This window comes from Salvia miltiorrhiza, chromosome 6, assembly GCF_028751815.1.
Source record: "Salvia miltiorrhiza cultivar Shanhuang (shh) chromosome 6, IMPLAD_Smil_shh, whole genome shotgun sequence".
Lineage (NCBI taxonomy): Eukaryota > Viridiplantae > Streptophyta > Magnoliopsida > Lamiales > Lamiaceae > Salvia > Salvia miltiorrhiza.
This window is the reverse complement of record NC_080392.1, coordinates 34,766,434-34,787,400: the sequence shown is the minus strand read 5'-3', so window position 1 is coordinate 34,787,400 and position 20,967 is coordinate 34,766,434. Positions and strand designations below refer to the sequence as shown.

Genomic DNA, 20,967 nt, shown 5'->3' with positions numbered 1-20,967 from the left:
TGACAAGTTCGATTTTTTTGGAGAAATTGAAGCCGTGTTTCTTTAAAGAGATGATGAGAATTTTGAGGTCGCAGACGGCACCGGCGCCGGCACCGGCGGTGAGGGCGGTTCTGAAAATTCTGATCCGGAAGCGACGACGTTTTACGTTATTAAGTAAAACTACGTCGCTTAATACACCGAAATTTAATCCTACGTGGATTTCCGGACTCCATGTCAGTATTCTATAAATCGCCGGTCATTTTTTAGGGAGAAACGCGAACGGGATTTAAAGTCAAGGATTCTATCGCGGATTTTTAAAGTCAGGGGAAATATGCGAAAACGGGGAAAGTATAGGGATTTTGACGCTATTTGTCCTAATTTTTAATGATATACATGTTTATGTGTTCATTTAATAATTAAACAATAATAACATGGGTAAAGAAGTAAAGATAAGAATAGTTGAAAAATTAAAGTTGTTTGCGACCATTTTGAATAAATTAATCCTTAAACTTACTTGCTCTCATTTTGAATAAATTAATCAGAACCAACAACTTAATATTGACACAAATTTCAATGCTCCATATATATGAGAATATTGAAAAATGAAGTCTTTTCCTTTGATCTTCCAGACAATTTTGTTTATCCCTCATTTTATAGTAAATGAGGAATGTGTAAGGGTCAAATTATATTTTGTAGTAAATGAGGAAAAAGAAAGAAACGATTTAAAGTGTGAAATTTTGTTTATCCCTTATTTTTCCATGATAAATTTATAACCAAAGATAACGCACCCTAAGAGAAAAACCTATAACCTACTCGTGTATTAGATTGAATTTTTTTCAAGATAACTTATATTTTATGGCAGTCATTGGAAAAATAATGCAGGTTCCTTATGCCCTATTCCCAGCTATATATACATTGTTCTTCGTTCAATCATCAATTCAATTCTAAACCTTATTTTAACCAAGAAAAACGATGGCCCTTCACCATGGTCGTTGCTTAACTTGAAGTAAAGTTGCGGTAGAGTCAGGGCTGTTTCCGACAAAAAATGGGCTCAGAGCGAAAAAATAAAAATGGCCCTCTATTCACCATCGTAAAAACAAAAAATAATTTTTTTAAGTCATATTATAATATTTCGATTAAAAAATATTAATAATTATAAAAAAAATAACTTCTTCTTGCTGTTTTTACTTGCAAAGTCAACATTTGTTTCAAGATTTTCTAAGATATCTTTTTCAAAACACAAAATTATTTAACTATTTAATCTTTTTTGCGATATCGACAATCTCAACAATTTTAACTTCTAGAAACTCCTCTCAGCCGAAGTTATGGTTACAGGCATAGTCAACAAGATCCTATAAGCTATTGCAATATTTGGATAATAATATGTAATTTTCACAAATTCAAGAATTTCAATAACTGACATTATTTTATTTGGAAATTTCATTTGTAATATTTTTAATTCGGTAAATAAATCATCTAAGTCAACACTAGATATATTATCATGAGTGAAAGTAGATTTCAAATTAACACAACAATGTCTTCATTTTTCACTATCTAGAGATTTTAAAGTTTTCAAATCAAACGAAAAACCTAATATATGATCGACTGATTTCATTTATTCAAATTTACATTTTAAAGAAGCAATCGCCATGTCCGCAACATCCACAAAATATTCAATTTTAAATGATGTTTTGTTGAAAATATTGGCTTTATATTCATATTAGATGCAAGACTCTGAGCAATAGTCAAACTTGTATTAAAACCTTCATTCCTATACTTTTTCAAAAAAAGATATTATTTGAAAAAGATATTAGACCTTATAATTTTTTTGGGCCTCAAAATTGTCTTGGGATGTGCTTGGGCCCCAATTTTTTTTTCAATGCTAGTAGTATACAAAAAAAAGTTGGCCCATAATAATAATAAGTATATATAAAAGAATGTAAAACTTTTTGGGGCCAAAAAATGATGGGCCCTGGACGGTCGCCCATACTGGCCCGCCCTCAGAAACGACCGTGGGTAAAGTGTGGTGGTGAATCTCCAGGTGGACTGAGGCATTAGCAACACAGTTCTTGAATAACATCAATCGAAACAGAAGATAAAATTATAAGAACATAAACGATATATTGAAATTGGAATAACCAAATGTTTACAAAATAATATTGAGGCACTCTCCTGTGCAACTGGTTTCCGAATGACACTACTTCAACATACAAATGACACTTGAAAGTCTCATTTGTATGTTGAAGTACTGTTATTCGAAAATGCTCAAGTGTCATTTCTCGAATGAAGTAATGTTATTCTGGAAATCAGTTGCACGGTGCAACCGATTGCACAAGAGTATTTGTGAACAATATTTTTTAAGTTTTGAATTCAACCGATATTCTTACTAGATATATAAAACATAAGTTTCTAAAAGGCAAACAAGCCCACAATAGTGGAACTAACAAAATTACAAGGATAAACAAATTTAAAAGACTTCATGCACCTAGCAAATTGGCCATCTTTGTTTCTATCCTCAAACTTTTCGTCATTAAGCTTTAGCATGTCCATGGTCCAGAATGACGTTTCATAATCATCCTTTCCTACTTTGCACAATAGAAGCAACATGTTTCGGGTATGCTCAAGTAGTATGATCGAGGAATTTTATCTACCAAGTCGCGGAAAAATATACGAGCATAGTAGGGTTCATCATATTCAACCTTATGAGCTCCATACGAAGACATGCAGTTGACTTTTATAGTAGCAACCAAGTGCTCGGGCAACAACGGAAAGCTGTAAATGCCCACACGTTGGGTTAGAGTGGTTTTAGAGCACCCACATTGGGTGACTCAATGGGGGTGACTCGAGTCACCCACAACATTGGGTCACCCACTGCAGCCATGCACGACTCGAGGGTGTCACGATAGATCAGGCTTGGCCTGATCTCCTTTAATTAAGGCGCGTGTTGTACACGCTCCTATTAAAAAAAAAAAATTGAATTACGGCTTCATAGCCGTTTCACCCCAATTTTTTTGTTTTCTCCCCAACGGCTTCATAGCCGTTTTTCATCCTTTTTTTTTAATAAATACCTGTCACTCATTTCTTCATTCACACACACGAAAATGGAATGGTTCGATGATACTTCGTCGTCTTCGTCTGACGGTGTAGCGGAGGCGATCATGTATGAGATCCATGAGCAAAAATAATTGCTTGCTCAAATGTACTCCCAACTGGCGTCGGAACGTGTTGTTCATCACCGACAATACGTCTACCGTGATCGTGAGGCTGCCTATTTGCGTCTTATGCAAGACTACTTCAACGACAATCCGACGTACAGGCCTACATTTTTTTTATGTCATTTTCGGATGCAGAAGGAGGTGTTCTTGCGCATCGTCGAGGCTGTTCAAGGTGAAGATACTTACTTCCAGATTAGCCATGATGCACGAGGTAGAGACTCTCTCACGCCTTTGCAGAAATGCACGGCGGTCGGCGGCTATCCGCCAATTAGCCACCGGCGTCAGTGCGGATACTTTCGACGAGTATCTCAAGGTCGCCGACACGATGGGGCGTCTATGCTTCAAGAAATTCTGCAAGGTTGTCATTCGGGCTTACGAAGCCTAGTATCTTCGACGTCCTACGGCGGTGGACATCCAACGCCTTCTTCAGATGCACAAGGAACAACACAAATTTCCCGGGATGCTTGGGAGTCTTGATTGTATGCATTGCGCGTGGAAGAATTGCCCAAAGGCGTGGCACGGCGCATATACACGCGGTGATCAAGGGGAGTCCACCTTGATCTTAGAGGCCGTTGCATCCCACGATTTGTGCATTTGGCATGCCTTCTTCGATGTCGCCGGTTCAAACAACGACATCAACATTCTGTGCTAACAATCAAACATACTCAGGATAGCACATATCTTTTCTAGCTGCGGAGGGAAACCTATCTATCAACTTCTCCTCTGAAAACTCGGATGAAGAACCAACATCCATCACGATGGAATTCAATTATGGAGTTAGAATTGCAGACCGAATTTGCCAAAACTTGTGCCCTACTTTAAAATTGTAATCATATAAGACGAGGTTTGATGCTAATTTATTAATTTTAATTCCAAAGATTCTACCAAAATTAAACTTCTAAAAAAACTAGTATTAAGTAATTTTTTGTATTATAATTCTAAATTATTAAAATTATATAATAAAAAATAGTAACTTATATGATAAAGACTACTACTTAAATAACTATTAAAATATAAAGGATAAACCATAATAATTTATAGACTTTGTTGAGAAATGAAAGAGGCAACACAAACAATTCATCGATGCTGCGGTGAAGCCTCTCTACGTTATCCCTCAAAATTGCTGAATGTGATGGTGACAGCAAGCTGGTGTTTTATCAATATGCAAAACAGAAGCAGCCCTATAATTTGTATACGCTGCACGAATTCTACTAATATTACTTTTATACAGTTTGTGAATGCTATATTATCTTAAAACGAATTTCACCATCAACACATCTAGGGGGTGCTGAATATTTGCAGAGGAGTGTGTTGATGATTACATGATCAAACAGTTGGATGCTTGCAATTCAGTTTAAGGATCTCTTCGATCAGTCGCAAAGCAAGATTTAAGAGAGCTTCTGTCTGCTATGAGGAGAAAGGGAAAAACCAAATCTTCTTCTATGATTAAAAAACGTGCACGGCAGGTTCCCGGCAAATATGTGGTTGGGGGTGCTGAAGCCCCCCCCCAGATTTTTCGCTACATTAGTGCAACGACACAAGATCTTCAGCCGAGCTGCAAGCATTGACAAACATGGTTTTCGTACCTCAATTCCACATGTTTTGTTGTCATTTCCCTTCATGTTTTGCTTGTGAATGCTTGTTTGTGCCCGAATATTTAGTTTTATGAAGATTTGATATCTTTGTGTAGTTTTGGAGTAATTTCAGGAAAAATCAAGGATTAATTGGAGGATTTTGAAGATATGAGATTGAAGTACGTCTCGAGAGGAATCCGTGAGCGTAAACGGCGACCAAATCCGAGTCCGGACGAGGGAGAACGGAGCAAAACGAGCGGACTGCGCAATACGCCCAGTACCCCGCGGTCACCACCCGCGGCCGCGGGGTGGGACCGCGGGTCAGCTGCCCCCGACTCCAGGAGACACCCGCGGTCACCACCCGCGGCCGCGGGGCGGGACCGCGGGTCCCCTGACTCTCCCCCACGTTTGAAGGCCGCGGACGCGGGCCGTGACCGCGGGAAAAGAGCGGAGCATCCCCAAGTGGGCCCCAGTCGCGTTTTTCAGCCCTTAACCCCCATTTTTCCCCTTTTCCTCACATTATTCATCATCCCCAACATCACACACCCACTCCATCTTCCCCAATTCTCTCCAATTCCAAACCCTAGCCTCCATTCTCTACCATTTTTTCTCTCTTCCACACACAAAAACAACACCAAAATCAAATAAAGAAGGGGAAGACTTGGAAAGGAGCTCATCAAGACTACATGATTGAAGATCAAGATTATAGGATTTGTCTATGAATCTCTATCTCTCTATATCTTTATTTATGTTTTCTTATGACTTGAGATTTGCTTTTATTATGAATATGCTTGGCTAAAATCTCTTATCTTAGGGATTAGATTAGATGGATTTGTAATGGATTGATTTCTTTGTTCAATATATATCTTGATTGTGCTTATTGTTATCTTTTCAAGTCCTAGATTTATCTCTTGTATGATTGGTTGGCCACCTTTTGTGCATTTCTAATTTGTGATTTGAATCGGGAGAGGATAATTACAATAGATTAGGAGTTTGATACATATCATCTCAATAAACCGGGAGGTTGAGAGGTGGGTGAGGGCTTGTTGATCTTTTGTGCTCTTGGGAGTTATAGGTTAGAAATTGACCGGGGACGGCAATTATGACCCGTAATCTACTGTTTTAGTCGTCCGGGAGGGGGCTAAAACTAGTGGGGAGATCGCCCTAGATAAGTAGGCCATATCAAGATTAATATTGCTTTAGATTGAAGTTCATTACGATCCATCGAAATCTAGTCCCTAGGATAACTTTCCTTCGAGTCATTCCCCAATTTATTAACTAAGTTTATCTTGTTGTTATTTTATTTACTTGCTTTATTTAGTTTTGTTTTAGTTCTCAACACCTCTTGAACTTTGGTTGTCTAAATAGATTGAAAACAACTTATTAATAGTATTTAGAAGTTTGAATTCACCAATCCTTGTGGGATACGACCTTGCTTCCCTTATATTGCAACTACACCGTATACTTGCGGCGTGGTGAAAATATTAGCGAACAAGTTTTTGGCGCCGTTGCCGGGGATTGGTTGAGTTTTTACTTTTGATATTGTGAAAAGTTGTTTTTATCTAATTTAGATATTGTTTTTATGTTTGTTTATTTATATGTTTATTTATTTTTGTTAGAGAAAATTGCTCCACAACCGTAAAAGCGGCACCAAAAATGGATGATGGAAGGAATGAGTTGGTTGAGCAACTCCAACTACAATTGGCGATGATGCAACTTAAGTTGCGTGTTTTGGAAGCCAAAAGAAATTGTAGGCAACCAATGATCCAAAAAGCCTTCCAACCAACACCTTCCTATGGTGACTTTTATGACATGGGGTGCAATGCCATGGAGTGGCAATCACCATTGGAGTATGAGGACCATTTCAATAGTTGGAATTATGAAATTTCTTATTCCACTCAAGAAGGCTTCCAAGGGGGAAATCGATACTATCAAGAGGAGAAATCAAATTCAAAAGACGATCTCCTTCAATGCTTCATAGCTACACAAGCTTGGATAGAAAAAAGTCTAGCAAAATCGGAGGTTATGCTAGAAGAGCAAAGAAGGTCTTTGGCTACCACTATGGAAAATCAAAAGCGAATTGATGATTTGTGCATGGCCATTAGCCTTCAAAATGGAACCTTGTATGAGGAACCAATGCCAATGCTAAGTGAAGAGCCTCAAGAAGTTGAAGAAGAGTATGAAGAAGATGAGGATCAATTCTCCAAACCCCTTGAAGTCGAGAGCCCAACTTTTCCGACACAACCTCTACAATTTCAAAAAGATGAAGATTTCACAAGCTTTAAAGAAAGCAAAGTCAAAAATTTTGTCGATCCTTACCTCGCCACAGGCGATTCTATGAAGGCTTGCTTCTTTCACTTTTATTTATCTTCATCTTTTGATTTTCACTTTGATTTGTCTAATAAGGAATTGTTTGAGTGTGGTGGTACTCTAGATGGTGAACGAGATTACCATGACGCCCGGGATGTCTCAAGAATTGCAAAGCCACCATATTTTTGGGTCGCGGTGGATGGAGCATGCAAATTTGATGAGAAATGGCCACCGCCTAAGCCTCCACCTCGTTTGTGAGTACGAGACAAGTAACCATTTTCTCCTTCATCCAAACTTATTTCTCCTTTGTGTGAAATAAGTTTGGGGGGAGGGTGAAGATGGGTTACTTATCTCGTTTATCCGTTGTTTATTTATTTAGTTAGTTTAGTTTTCGAATAATGAGATTTTGTCTCTGTTTTTGAGCTTTTCCTTGTCTTTTGTTTTTGAGCTTGATTGTTGAAAAACATGAGTTGGATGAAATGTGTGTTGGGCTTATGATATGAATGTTGCTTTTGAAAAGAAATTGTGTGTATCACTTGTGGATTATGCATGAAAAGTTTGAACTTGTGACAAGTGAGTTAAATGTTTTGCCTCCAAGAACTTGATAATGAGCTTGTAAGATTTGAGCCATTGATTGTCATATTATCACAATCTCATTTTGTTCTTGAGTGTAAATCGATTGAGCATGTATGTTGGTCTCTAGAACTTGCCATGAGTCCTCTCTTGAAAATAAAAGTAGATGTGTTGTTAATATTGAAGTGATTTAAGGCCATCTTTGTTAGCCACTTGACCCCAATTGTGCCAAATTCTCATATGATCCTAGTTTACCCCTTTTGTGCCTTGTAGCCTTTCTTTGAATGAACCAATGATAAAGGGGTAGAACTTAGAGTGTTAGTGGTTGCTTTGATGAAGAAAAAAGTTTGGGAAATGATTGAAATTGCTTATCAAGCTTTGATTGTGTGAAAATCACTAATCCCCTATGAGCTCAAAAAGAAAAAGAAATGAAAATGAATGTGAATAAAAGAGCATAAAGGGGAGTGATTTGCCTTTTGAATCATATCATGATAAGTATCACTAAGGGTGAAAAGAAGAAATGTGGGGATATTGGTTTTTGATTGATTAAAAAAGAGAAATGGTGAATTTGACTTGTTCATTGTGATTGTTAGATTGTGGGATATGAGTCATTTGCCTAAAAACACCTCACCTCACCAAAGAGCCCTCATTACAACCTTATGAAAGCCCTTGTTGATCATTATTTATAACACATTGAAGTATAGAGAGTTAGGATAAATGGCAAGCCTATGGTAGATTGCATACATGGTTCAATTTGAGTGCAAACACGTCCAATCTAAACACTTGAGAGTTGAGTGCATCATTGAAACATCCACATTTGTGAGGATTCAAGCTTGGAGGCCATAATATTGAACACTTCATCACTTGTGATTTCTTGGAATGCATTTCTACTTGTGATACACTTTTTAAAGATTTTTTGAAAAATTGTTGAAGCCCTTGAAATGACACCAATTCATGCTTACATGTTTGTTTACTTTTATTTCTCTTCTCTTCGTCGTTTGGGGACAAACAACACTTTAAGTTTGGGGGGGTTGACAAACATGGTTTTCGTACCTCAATTCCACATGTTTTGTTGTCATTTCCCTTCATGTTTTGCTTGTGAATGCTTGTTTGTGCCCGAATATTTAGTTTTATGAAGATTTGATATCTTTGTGTAGTTTTGGAGTAATTTCAGGAAAAATCAAGGATTAATTGGAGGATTTTGAAGATATGAGATTGAAGTACGTCTCGAGAGGAATCCGTGAGCGTAAACGGCGACCAAATCCGAGTCCGGACGAGGGAGAACGGAGCAAAACGAGCGGACTGCGCAATACGCCCAGTACCCCGCGGTCACCACCCGCGGCCGCGGGGTGGGACCGCGGGTCAGCTGCCCCCGACTCCAGGAGACACCCGCGGTCACCACCCGCGGCCGCGGGGCGGGACCGCGGGTCCCCTGACTCTCCCCCACGTTTGAAGGCCGCGGACGCGGGCCGTGACCGCGGGAAAAGAGCGGAGCATCCCCAAGTGGGCCCCAGTCGCGTTTTTCAGCCCTTAACCCCCATTTTTCCCCTTTTCCTCACATTATTCATCATCCCCAACATCACACACCCACTCCATCTTCCCCAATTCTCTCCAATTCCAAACCCTAGCCTCCATTCTCTACCATTTTTTCTCTCTTCCACACACAAAAACAACACCAAAATCAAATAAAGAAGGGGAAGACTTGGAAAGGAGCTCATCAAGACTACATGATTGAAGATCAAGATTATAGGATTTGTCTATGAATCTCTATCTCTCTATATCTTTATTTATGTTTTCTTATGACTTGAGATTTGCTTTTATTATGAATATGCTTGGCTAAAATCTCTTATCTTAGGGATTAGATTAGATGGATTTGTAATGGATTGATTTCTTTGTTCAATATATATCTTGATTGTGCTTATTGTTATCTTTTCAAGTCCTAGATTTATCTCTTGTATGATTGGTTGGCCACCTTTTGTGCATTTCTAATTTGTGATTTGAATCGGGAGAGGATAATTACAATAGATTAGGAGTTTGATACATATCATCTCAATAAACCGGGAGGTTGAGAGGTGGGTGAGGGCTTGTTGATCTTTTGTGCTCTTGGGAGTTATAGGTTAGAAATTGACCGGGGACGGCAATTATGACCCGTAATCTACTGTTTTAGTCGTCCGGGAGGGGGCTAAAACTAGTGGGGAGATCGCCCTAGATAAGTAGACCATATCAAGATTAATATTGCTTTAGATTGAAGTTCATTACGATCCATCGAAATCTAGTCCCTAGGATATCTTTCCTTCGAGTCATTCCCCAATTTATTAACTAAGTTTATCTTGTTGTTATTTTATTTACTTGCTTTATTTAGTTTTGTTTTAGTTCTCAACACCTCTTGAACTTTGGTTGTCTAAATAGATTGAAAACAACTTATTAATAGTATTTAGAAGTTTGAATTCACCAATCCTTGTGGGATACGACCTTGCTTCCCTTATATTGCAACTACACCGTATACTTGCGGCGTGGTGAAAATATTAGCGAACAAGCATCCAACATTAGCTGCACATATTTTTCTTGTAACAGAACCAATTCAGCAGTGTAGCTATGAAGCCATTTACCTTTTCCCTCACTCATGAAAATGATGCTATAATCTCTCATCTTCAATGGCCTACAAATTAGAGCAATATATTTCTACAGCCAAATGCTAGTATATATACAGTTGAAGGGGCAATATATTTTGGTAGTGATGGAGATTCACTATTATTCCGGCTGTGTCTACGCATTGTTTCCCACCATCATAAGTCATAACATAACCAACACGTTATAAATTATAATAAATCCATATCTTCATGAATTCTAAGCCAAACTATTATCAAATTTGTATCTCACAAAAATGGAGTGTAAAATATATGATTTGGCAGATCTGTGCTTCTGTTGGAGGGAACAAAGCTATATAATTTGTGTACGCTGCACGAGCAATGACCTTTACTAAAGAAATGCACGTCTGATCTCGCCTCGTTTCTCATAGATAATGGTATGACTTTGATTGCTCATCTGTAGACAAAATAATACTATATTCTGATCTTATGTTTCTTCTCCAAGATCAGAATCTGAAATCGTCTCGTGCATTACATTAGAAAATTGTTCAACTAAACTATAATTTATGGCTGAGATGCATTCATGAATCCTGAGCCATTTTTGAAATACTGGTTGGCTGCTCCATTATGAAGTTTGTGTTTCAGACAAAATGCATTAAAATCGATATACTATATAATTTGTACACCACACGAATAACAACCTCTATTAAATGAAATGCACATCATATGTTTCTTCATCAAGAGCAAAACCTGAAATCTACGCGTGCAGTTCATTAAAATAATTTCAAGACAGCTATATTTTATGGTCTGTCATTGGGAAAATAATGCAGATTCCTTATGTCCTCTCTTCCATACTGTATATATAATAAGCACATACATTGTTCTTGGAGGCATCACAATTTTCTTTGATTCAATCATCATTTCAACTCTAAGCCTCATTTTCATAAACAAATTACAATGGCTCTTCACCACAGCCGCTCTCTTAGTTTGCCATCTGCATCACATCCTGCCCTTTCTCACTTTGATGACAACTTATCCAGATTGAGATCTTCGGAAGCTGCTTGCTCCACACTCTCATCCTTCAATGCCACAATTAACGGCCTCAGAAATTTATATGAGAGCATTGATGATTTGCTTCTTTTGTCTTCCATTCAACAGATCATTTCTGAGGAGTGTGTTGATGATTACATCAAACTATTGGATGCTTCCAGTTCAGTTAAAGATCTCATCTCACTTGCAAAGCAAGATTTACGAGAGCTTCTCTCTGCTGTAAGGAGAAAGGATGCTCAAGGCATCAACGGCTACCATGCTTCCAGAAACAGGTCGAAGAAAATGATCAAAACATGTTTGAAGAAGCTTAAACGTAGCAGAGCCTCAGCCACTTCTGAGAATGTTTCCTTGTTGAAAGATGCAGAGTCCGTTGCCATTTCCCTGCTCGAGTCTCTCTTGTCCTACACCTTGGGGAGGAAGATGCAAGAGACGAAGAGCAGCTGGTCATTGGTATCAAAGCTAATGCATTCCAAGAAAGCATCAGATGACGAGAATGAGTTCAACGAGGTGGATTCACTCCTGCAACTGAACCAAGAAAACGAGCTCGTGAATCAAATAAAAAAGATGGACTCGAGCATTCAAGTTCTTGAAGAAGGACTTGAATTGGTATTCAGGCAGCTGATCAAGACCAGAGTTTCCCTTCTCAACATTCTTAACAACTAGTTTTCAAACTCACCTTGAGATTGAAAATTTTGTAACTAGTACATGAAAATATATATACCTGTATATATCAAATTGATCCACAAGGATCATTACAATACAATCAGAAAATTTTCTGCTACATTCTTGTTCAATATCCTGATATTAGTATATGCTTAATTATCTATTCATTCCTATTCTTGACTTGAATATACAAGATGACATATCAATACAACATAATGGCATTTCAAGATTTACAGCATCATGCTATGATCTTAACTACCAAGTTTTCCCCCTCATTAATTCGAGCTCTAAAATATCTTTTTAAACATATATGGAGCAATTGAATAAGTGTCATCTAAACTGATTTCTTCGATTAATATAGAAATCGTCTCAGGCCTAAGTGAGGCTAGATATTTAAAGATTCGGCTACTTCAGTGTCTCTCAGTATGCAATGGCTCTGTGCATGTATGAGGCAACAATAGCAAAGTCATCTAAGTATTTCTGATTTTTGGGGTTTGTTTTGATGTTTGTATTTCATCACCACCACTCAGAATCATGAACAAAAAGCAAAGTTAACCTGGATTTCAAGATAAGCTGAGCTACTCCAAAATTTCATAGTAGCTGCCATGATAATAAGTCTAGAAAAAAATAATTCAAAATTATTGATATCGATGAAGAGGGGAAAATAACAAAAGGGCCTGTATCTTAGTAATATTCAAGAAACAAGTGTGCTGATAACCAAGTAAATATTGACAAAGTAAAAAAAAGGGAAAGGGGGGTGTTGGATTTGATTTTGGGTAAAAAAAAATTGCTTCTTGGATTAGGGTTATATATATATATTTTTAAATAAAGGTCTCTCATTCTGGAAAAACACCTGGTTTTAAATAAAGGTATCTCATACTTTTTGCCCATGATTCTGAGTAGTGGTGATGAAATACAAACAACGAAACATAACCCAAAATCAGAAATACTTAAAAAAAAAAAAACAGATTATCTTGTGACTACTGCCTAAACTAAACAAATTTTCTTGAGCTCGTGGACTTGTATTTCTTCTTTGGAGATTCACAATTATTTGCGGCTATGTCTATGCATTGTTTCCCACCATCATAACCAACAGACTATTAAAAAACCATATTTATTTCATGCATGAATTCTCAGCCAAAGAGAAGTACAGGTTGGCTGCAAGAATATGAAGCCTCTACCTCAGACAAAATTAATTAAAGAAAATATGATTCTGCAGATCTGTGCTTCTGTTTGAGGGCACAAAGCTATATAATTTGGACGCTGCACGAAGAGCTGACCTTCATTAAAGAAATGCACGTTGAATCTCGCCTCGTTTCTCATTCATCACAAGCTCTCATGGAGCTGCCAACTATGTAAAACTCTGTGCTGCATAGATAATGATGGAGCTTTGATTGCTTATCTTCAGACAAATTAATACAATATTCTCATCATATGTTTCTTCACCAAGAGAAAAAAATGAAATGTATTCGTGCATTACATTAAACTAAGTTCAAGATAGCTATATTTTATGGCAGTTATTTATGGTCTGTCATTGGGAAAATAATGCAGATTCCTTGAGTCCTCTTCCCCACTATATAATAAGCACATACATTGTTTTTAGATGCATCACAATTTTCTTGATTCAATTCCAATTCTAAGCCTTACTTTCACCTAATAAAACAATGGCTCCCTCACCTTTGAGATCCAAGTCACTTAACCATGGCCGCTCTCTTAGCTTCCCATCCTCATCACATCCTGCTATTACTCACTTCGATGAGAACTTATCCATATTGAGATCTTCCGAGGATGCTTGCTCGTCGCTCTCATCCATCAACCGCACTGCAAATGGCCTCAGAAACTTATATGAGAGCATCGATGATTTGCTGCTCTTGCCTCACATTCAACAGATTGTTTCTGAGGAGTGTGTTGACGATTACATCAGCCTATTGGATGCTTGCAGCTCAGTTAAAGATCTCATCTCTCTCGTGAAGGAAGATCTACGAGGGCTTCTCTCTTCTGTAAGGAGAAAGGATGTTCGAGGCATAAACGGCTACCTTGCTTCAAGAAAGAAGTCGAAGAAGATGATCCAAAAGTGTTTGAAGAAGTTGAGACGTAGCAGCGCCTCAGCCTCTTCTGAGAATGTTTCCATGTTGAAAGATGCAGAGTCCGCTGCTATTTCCCTGCTCGAGTCTCTCTTGACCTACACGTTGGGGACGAAGATGCAAGAGACAAAGAGCAGCTGGTCGTTGGTGTCAAAGCTGATGCAGTCCAAGAAAGCATCAGACGACGAGAATGAGTTCAACAAGGTGGAATCATTCCTGCAACTGAATCAAGAAAACGAGCTCGTGAATCACTTGAAAGCGATGGATTCGAGCATTCAAGTTGTTGAAGAAGAACTCGAATCCATCTTCAGACAGTTGATCAAAACCAGAGTTTCCCTTCTCAACATTCTCAACCACTAGGCTTGAGATTCTTGATGTATCCAAAATTTTGTAGATTAGAAAACAGGAAAGAGAAACAGAATGATGTATACTTGTATAGTTTCTTGATCATCAATCAACTAAAGAAAAATCTCAAATATTTGATCTACATGGCTTGTCTTTTTCTTTTATTTTCTTTTTTTACTTTTTTCCCCTATCTTTATTTTCTCATTAAACCAAGAAAAAAGAATTACCAGAAGAGATAATACTTGATTTCAGAACTGCCTATCATCTTCTACCTACACTTCTTTATAAAAAAATCAATAAATTTTCATTAATATTACTATACCAATGGTTAACTCCTATGTAAACTTAACCTTTTTATTTTAAAGATTCTTGTCGCCTTTTACCTTCATGTCTACACGAAAATCGACTCAGTTAAAAAAAAAAAAGAAAATTTTCAAAGAATATAATAACTCAGGCTGCACAAATCACTTATATATAAGAAAATTCTCAAATCTCGAAACAAATATGATGAATTAGTGAATACATAGTTTAATGATATCATAGTTTTCGAAATTCAAAATTGTCTATTGCTGATAGATAATATATCACATGCTTCAGAAGAGATAAAATAGAATGAAATGTGGTGTTTAATTTTTTATAGCAAAACACAAGAGTTTGCATAATGTATATTGATTGATTATGCTAAAAATCATAGAATTCTTCAGCTAAAAAAAGTCAAAAGAGAAGAATATAAGAAGTTAGAATGCACGAATGTGATGAAAATACACCACACATGGGGCTTGTATAGTTTAATACTATCATAGTTGTCAATATTCCAATTGTCTCTCAGCAGAAAACAATTTCACACATTAATAAAATGAGTTTTTGTTTTCATTGGAAGGCAAAGCATGGATCAAAATGCAGATTTCTCAACAATATACAATTGTGTTGACTCTTATGGTGGGAAACATTGCGTAGACATCGCCAAAATCATTCATAAAATCCAGATCATATCACACGAGCTCTTGTTGAAAACATAATGTAGGTTCCTTGTGTCGTTCATCGCTTCTATATATTGAGAGAATGCATTATGCTTCCAAACATCACAAACTTCTTCCTTCATTCTTCATTTCAACTCTAAGCCTCATTTTCATCAACAAAAAACAATGGCTCTTCACCACAGCCGCTCTCTTAGCTTCCCATCTTCATCACATCCTGCTGTTTCCAACTTCGATGAGAGCTTATCCAGATTGAGATCTTCGGAGGCTGCTTGCTCCTCCCTCTCATCAATCAACGCCACAATCAATGGCCTTAGAAACTTATACGAGAGCATTGATGATTTGCTGCTCTTGCCTCACATTCAACAGATCGTAACTGAGGAATGTGTTGACGATTTCATTAAGCTATTGGATGCTTGCAGCTCTATTAAAGATCTCATCTCACTTGCAAAGCAAAATTTAAGAGAGCTTCTGTCTGCTGTAAGGAGAAAGGATGCTCGTGGCATCAACTGCTACCTTGATTCCAGAAGAAACTCGAAGAAAATGATCCAAAAGTGTTTGAAGAAGTTGAGACGTAGCAGCGCCTCAGAAACGTCTGAGAATGTTTCCTTGTTGAAAGATGCAGAGTCCGTTGCCATTTCCTCGCTCGAGTCTCTCTTGTCCTACACGCTGGGGATGAAATTGCAAGAGAGGAAGAGCAGCTGGTCATTGGTGTCAAAGCTGATGCAATCCAAGAAAGCATCAGACGACGAGAATGAGTTCAACAAGGTGGAATCATTGTTGCAAGTGAATCAAGGAAACGAGCTCGTGAATCACTTGAAAGAGATGGACTCGAGCATTCAAGTTGTTGAAGAAGAACTCGAATCCGTGTTCAGGCAGCTGATCAAAACCAGAGTTTCCCTTCTCAACATTCTCAATCACTAGGCTTGAGATTATGGATGGATACAAAATTTTGTAGATTAGAAAATCAAAATAGGAAACAGAATGATGTATATTTCGTTGATCATCAATCAACTAAAGAAAAATCTCAAATATTTCTCCCACATGGCTTGTCTTTTCCTTTCCTTCTTTTGCTTATCTTTATTTTCTCATTAAAACAACAAAAATATCAATGAATTATTGACTCCTATGTTACTTAAACCATTTATTTCCAAGATTCTTCACTTCTTTTACCTTCCTCTGCTCGCATGAAAATGATTGATTCGGTTAAATATAAAGAATAAATTTAAAAGAACATATTAATTCATGCTGCACTAATTTCTTATATCTAACAGACTTTTAAAATTTGAAAACAAATCAGTGAACACGAGGGACTTGCATAGTTTTTATCACTTTTGTCGAGATTCAAAATTGTCTCAATTACTAATTATACATAACATGCTTTCAGCAGAGGAAAAAACGTATAAAATGTGCAGTTGAATTTTTTAATTCTTTTTATAGCGCAACACATTAAAAGTTGAAGATGATGCGGAATCATATTAAAGAAAAGGAAACAGAAGAATTTAGAGAACATAATATGGATTGATTCTGTTAAAATCATCGAATTTTTTCAAATCTCGTTATCATTTTCAACATTATTGTCTCTTTAAGCTCTTGTTTGCACAGAAGAGTTTATTCATCTAAAAGTTAAAAATGTCAATATTTACAAATATACTTGTACATTTCTATGGATTAAAACAAAACAGCCACGATCTTTATCACCTATCCTGATAGATATTAGTGTGTGCAAGAAGATTCATAACTAAATATGGAGATGCTGTATTGATTGGGCGTATTTATACGCATTTATTTGGAAGATTTTAGTATGATTTTTGTGCTTAATTCGTGTTAAATATCATCTTTAGGATATGAATTATTATCTTATATGAATTTTGATGGTATTTAATAGGTTTTGAAGAAAAGATTTGGTTTTGAGAAAAATTTTGAAAGCTTGAAGTTATGAAGGATGAAGGTTTCCCAAATATTTGCTGAGCAGGACACTTACAAGCTGAAATTTGAGCTATTTGGGATTACTGGAGTGGCGAATATAATTGAGAAATGTTGAGCTACTTTGGGGCTTGTTTTGTGGGCTATGCAGCACCACTTTTGGTCAAAGTTAATTAGTTTACTAGTGGGCCATGCGCCACTTTTCTCTTATTTTCTTTAGTTAGTTAGCTTTTAATTACATTAGTTTGTGGGCTTTACGTCATTTTTGACTAGTTGCCTAATTAGACTTTTTTTTAGTTGCCTTATTAGACTAAAGTTTTGATTATTTTCTTAGTATATATATTAGCATTCAGCGCACACTTTGGGAGATAGACACATCACAATTCAGACGCCAACTTTGGAGAGCAGCGACTGGATGCAACTTTCAGCAATTAATCAAGTTTTTCGTTTCTTCATCCCTTGCAATTTATTTATTTATTTCTTGTGTTATTTAATTATGTTTTCTAGCTAAATTTCTTTATTCCGGCAACGATTAAGAAAGCACTAGCACGATTATTCTGTGAGATCTAATTATTTTTATACTTTATTTTATGCTTGCATCTGCGATTCTCCATGTTTAATGATATTAATTGTTTTAATCCATTAGATAGTTGCAAATATTTATTGGGTTAGAATTAATTATATAGCCAATTGAACCGGCCATCCGTAATTGTGGTTTAGGTTTGATTAGTGGTAAATTGACACATCAGGGTCAAGGGAAAAGCAGTCTTAATTCAATAATCCTGCGTCAGAGTTTATTGGTTTTGAATCGGGTTTCTCTAGATATTAATGCTATCGGCTCATTAAATCTATAGAGCGTCTCTTACGGTTGTCAGTCGATTAGGGTAGTAATTAGTGAAGCGTCTTCCTGGTTACCGAATAATTAAGGAGAAATAAGATCACGTCAGAAGCGTCTTCTGTGATTATAACTGGTTTGTTTGCATGATTTAAAGTTATTTTTGCATCGATGATCGGAATAATTAAGCTAGGGTGGACTTAATTGATTGCTGGAATTCTTTTATTAATTGTTGGAATTTTTATTCATCTTTTATCTATTGGAAAAATTGATTTATTTGGGTTTTATTTATTTAATTTTAAGTTTAGTATTTTCTATATTTTCTTCTCAAAATTTCGTGGGTTACTTGCAGGCTTTAATTAGAGAAATTCTCGCCAATCCCTTGGGAGACGATTTTGCTTACTGCTGTCTGCGCAGTGTGGGCATACCGGCTGACTGCAGGATATTTTTGGTGTAAAACGACGCACCATGTATCTTTTGTAAATGAGTATATATGACACAGTGCTTTTGATAAATTCTTTCAGCAACTTCTTAAGATCAAAAGATTCAGCCACTTTAAAGCTCGTATATATTAATTTTACACATGATCAAGCACACCTGATTCAAGAAAGTCGACGTTCTACCTTGTCTTGATATAACCGTGACGAGCCACTAGAGCAACTGATTCTGATTCTTTTACCATATATCACTTCTTGCTCTTTGTCCAAAAACAGGTCATCTTTTTGCTTCTTTCTATTCGAGAGAGAAGATGATATGAAGATAGAAGAGAAGATTTTATTATTTGAGTGAATGAATTACAAACTCCCTATTTTTCCCGTGCCCTCTTCACATGTAATACGTGTTTATGAAGAGGACGTGGAAAAGCGAGAAAAGGAAAAATACAGATCAGCAAATATAATAAACCCACGCAAGGCATGCATGCCTTCTTTATTTCTTATTCTCAATACACCCCCCTCAACATGGAAGGAAGATGCTATCGACACCCATCTTGGTCATAATATTCCGAAGTGCAGGAGCTGGAAGAGCCTTAGACCATCTTTATCAGCAACCACCCAACCATCCAATCATATCTAATTAATTTCTCTCTCTTCCACATCACTAATATTCATCCAACCCAACCACCTCTATTTTTGTTCATTTATCAATGACCACCCCAACCATCCAACCACTCAACCACAACATAATTTTATAATTATTTTATTATTATTTTTAATCATAATAATTTTAATAATACTATTAAATATAAATTAAAATATTATAAAAAAAATTTAAAAAAATAACAAAATAATAAAAATTTAAATTACTACAAACTAAAAATATAAATTACAACAATCCAAACTCGAAATAGATAAAAAACAATACATACGACGCATTTAATTATCATCTCCAAACTTTTGCCATATATGCTCGATCAAGTCGTGTAATAGAGAGTTGTGATCTTCTCGATTGCGAAGTTGGGACCTAGTTCTCATATAGCTCGCTTGGCTTGTAATCCTATTCGTAGAGTATATGAAATCATTAGTTTCTTCTTCATCTTCACTTCGACGAGTATTTTGTCTTAGTCGATCTTCAATGAATTCTATATAATCATGATAGTTAAGGTAAGTGCTTCTTTCATCTTCCACTATCATCATATTATGCATGATGATGCAAGCAATTATTATTTTTTTCATAATATCACGATCCAATAAGACATGGCCGCTTGATAAAAGCAAAACGCGCTTGTAAAACTCCAAATGCTCGCTCAACATCTTTTTGGGCAGCCTCTTGATGTTGAGCAAACAACTGGTGCTTTCGAAGTTGTGGAGTAGGAATAGATTTGATAAATGCCGCCCATTGAGGATATATACCATCAATGAGATAATATCCCATATTTCTTTCGCGACCATTAACGATATAATTGACCTTAGGTGCTCGACCTTCTAAGATATCATCAAAAACGGGCGATTGATCAAGTATATTGATATCATTTCTTGAACTTGGGATTCCAAAAAATGCATGCCAGATCCATAGGTCTTGTGATGCAACTACTTCCAGAATAATTGTTAGCGTACTGCTTCGTCCTGCATATTGCCCTGCCTATGCAGTAGGGCAATTTTTCCATTCCCAATGCATACAGTCAATACTGCCCATCATGCCTGGGAACCCTCGCCGTTCTCCGATATGAAGAAGAGCTGCCATATCTTCTTCAGTTGGCTTTCTGAGGTACTCAGCTCCGAAATTGGAAATGACACCTTCAACAAATTTGATGACTGATTAACGAATGACTTGGGCACTCATTCGTAAGTATTCTTCATGCAAATCGGCTGACAAATTTGATGACTGATTAACGAATGACTTGGGCACTCATTCGTAAGTATTCTTCATGCAAATCGGCTGAGGTGCCATATGCCAACACCCTCATGGCTGCAGTACATTTTTGAATTGGAGACATACCAAGACGGCCAGCTGCATCAGGGTGTTGTTGAAAAAATTTATCGGTGGCGACGAGCTTGTTCATTATACGTTCGAACAAAGGCTTTCGCATGCGAAATCTTGTTCGAAAATATTCTGGGGGATAGATTGGATCTTCAGAAAAGTACTGCTCTCTTCATGACCTATCTCACGTCTTCTTTCAATATACCGCCTCCTTCTTCTAACGGCATGATTGATAGGTTGTACAGATAGACTTGCGGCATGGATGACCACATCATCAATGATACGATCAAGTTGGCGATTATGTTCGGCAACGCTTTGTTCCCATGCTTCATCATCGCTAGAATTTGAAGCATCAATATTAGAACTAGAGGCCATTTTTTGAAGAGGAGTTTTTTATATTTAGAGTATAGAAGAGATAATTGTTCTGTCA

General features: G+C 36.9%; 3 protein-coding genes across 3 annotated transcripts; all 3 read left to right on the top strand.

Moving 5' to 3' along the window:
• The first annotated feature begins 11,196 nt into the window (after nt 1-11,196).
• On the top strand, nt 11,197-11,952 carry LOC130990812 (uncharacterized). The gene has a single exon (XM_057915048.1). It carries the CDS (start codon nt 11,197-11,199, stop codon nt 11,950-11,952), a length of 756 nt encoding a protein of 251 aa, XP_057771031.1.
• Nucleotides 11,953-13,616: 1,664 nt separating this feature from the next.
• Nucleotides 13,617-14,396, top strand: LOC130990811 (uncharacterized). Its single transcript, XM_057915046.1, has one exon. The coding sequence runs from the start codon at nt 13,617-13,619 to the stop codon at nt 14,394-14,396; it is 780 nt and encodes a 259-aa protein (XP_057771029.1).
• Nucleotides 14,397-15,526: 1,130 nt separating this feature from the next.
• Nucleotides 15,527-16,282, top strand: LOC130990810 (uncharacterized). Its single transcript, XM_057915045.1, has one exon. The coding sequence runs from the start codon at nt 15,527-15,529 to the stop codon at nt 16,280-16,282; it is 756 nt and encodes a 251-aa protein (XP_057771028.1).
• The last annotated feature ends 4,685 nt before the right edge of the window (nt 16,283-20,967 follow it).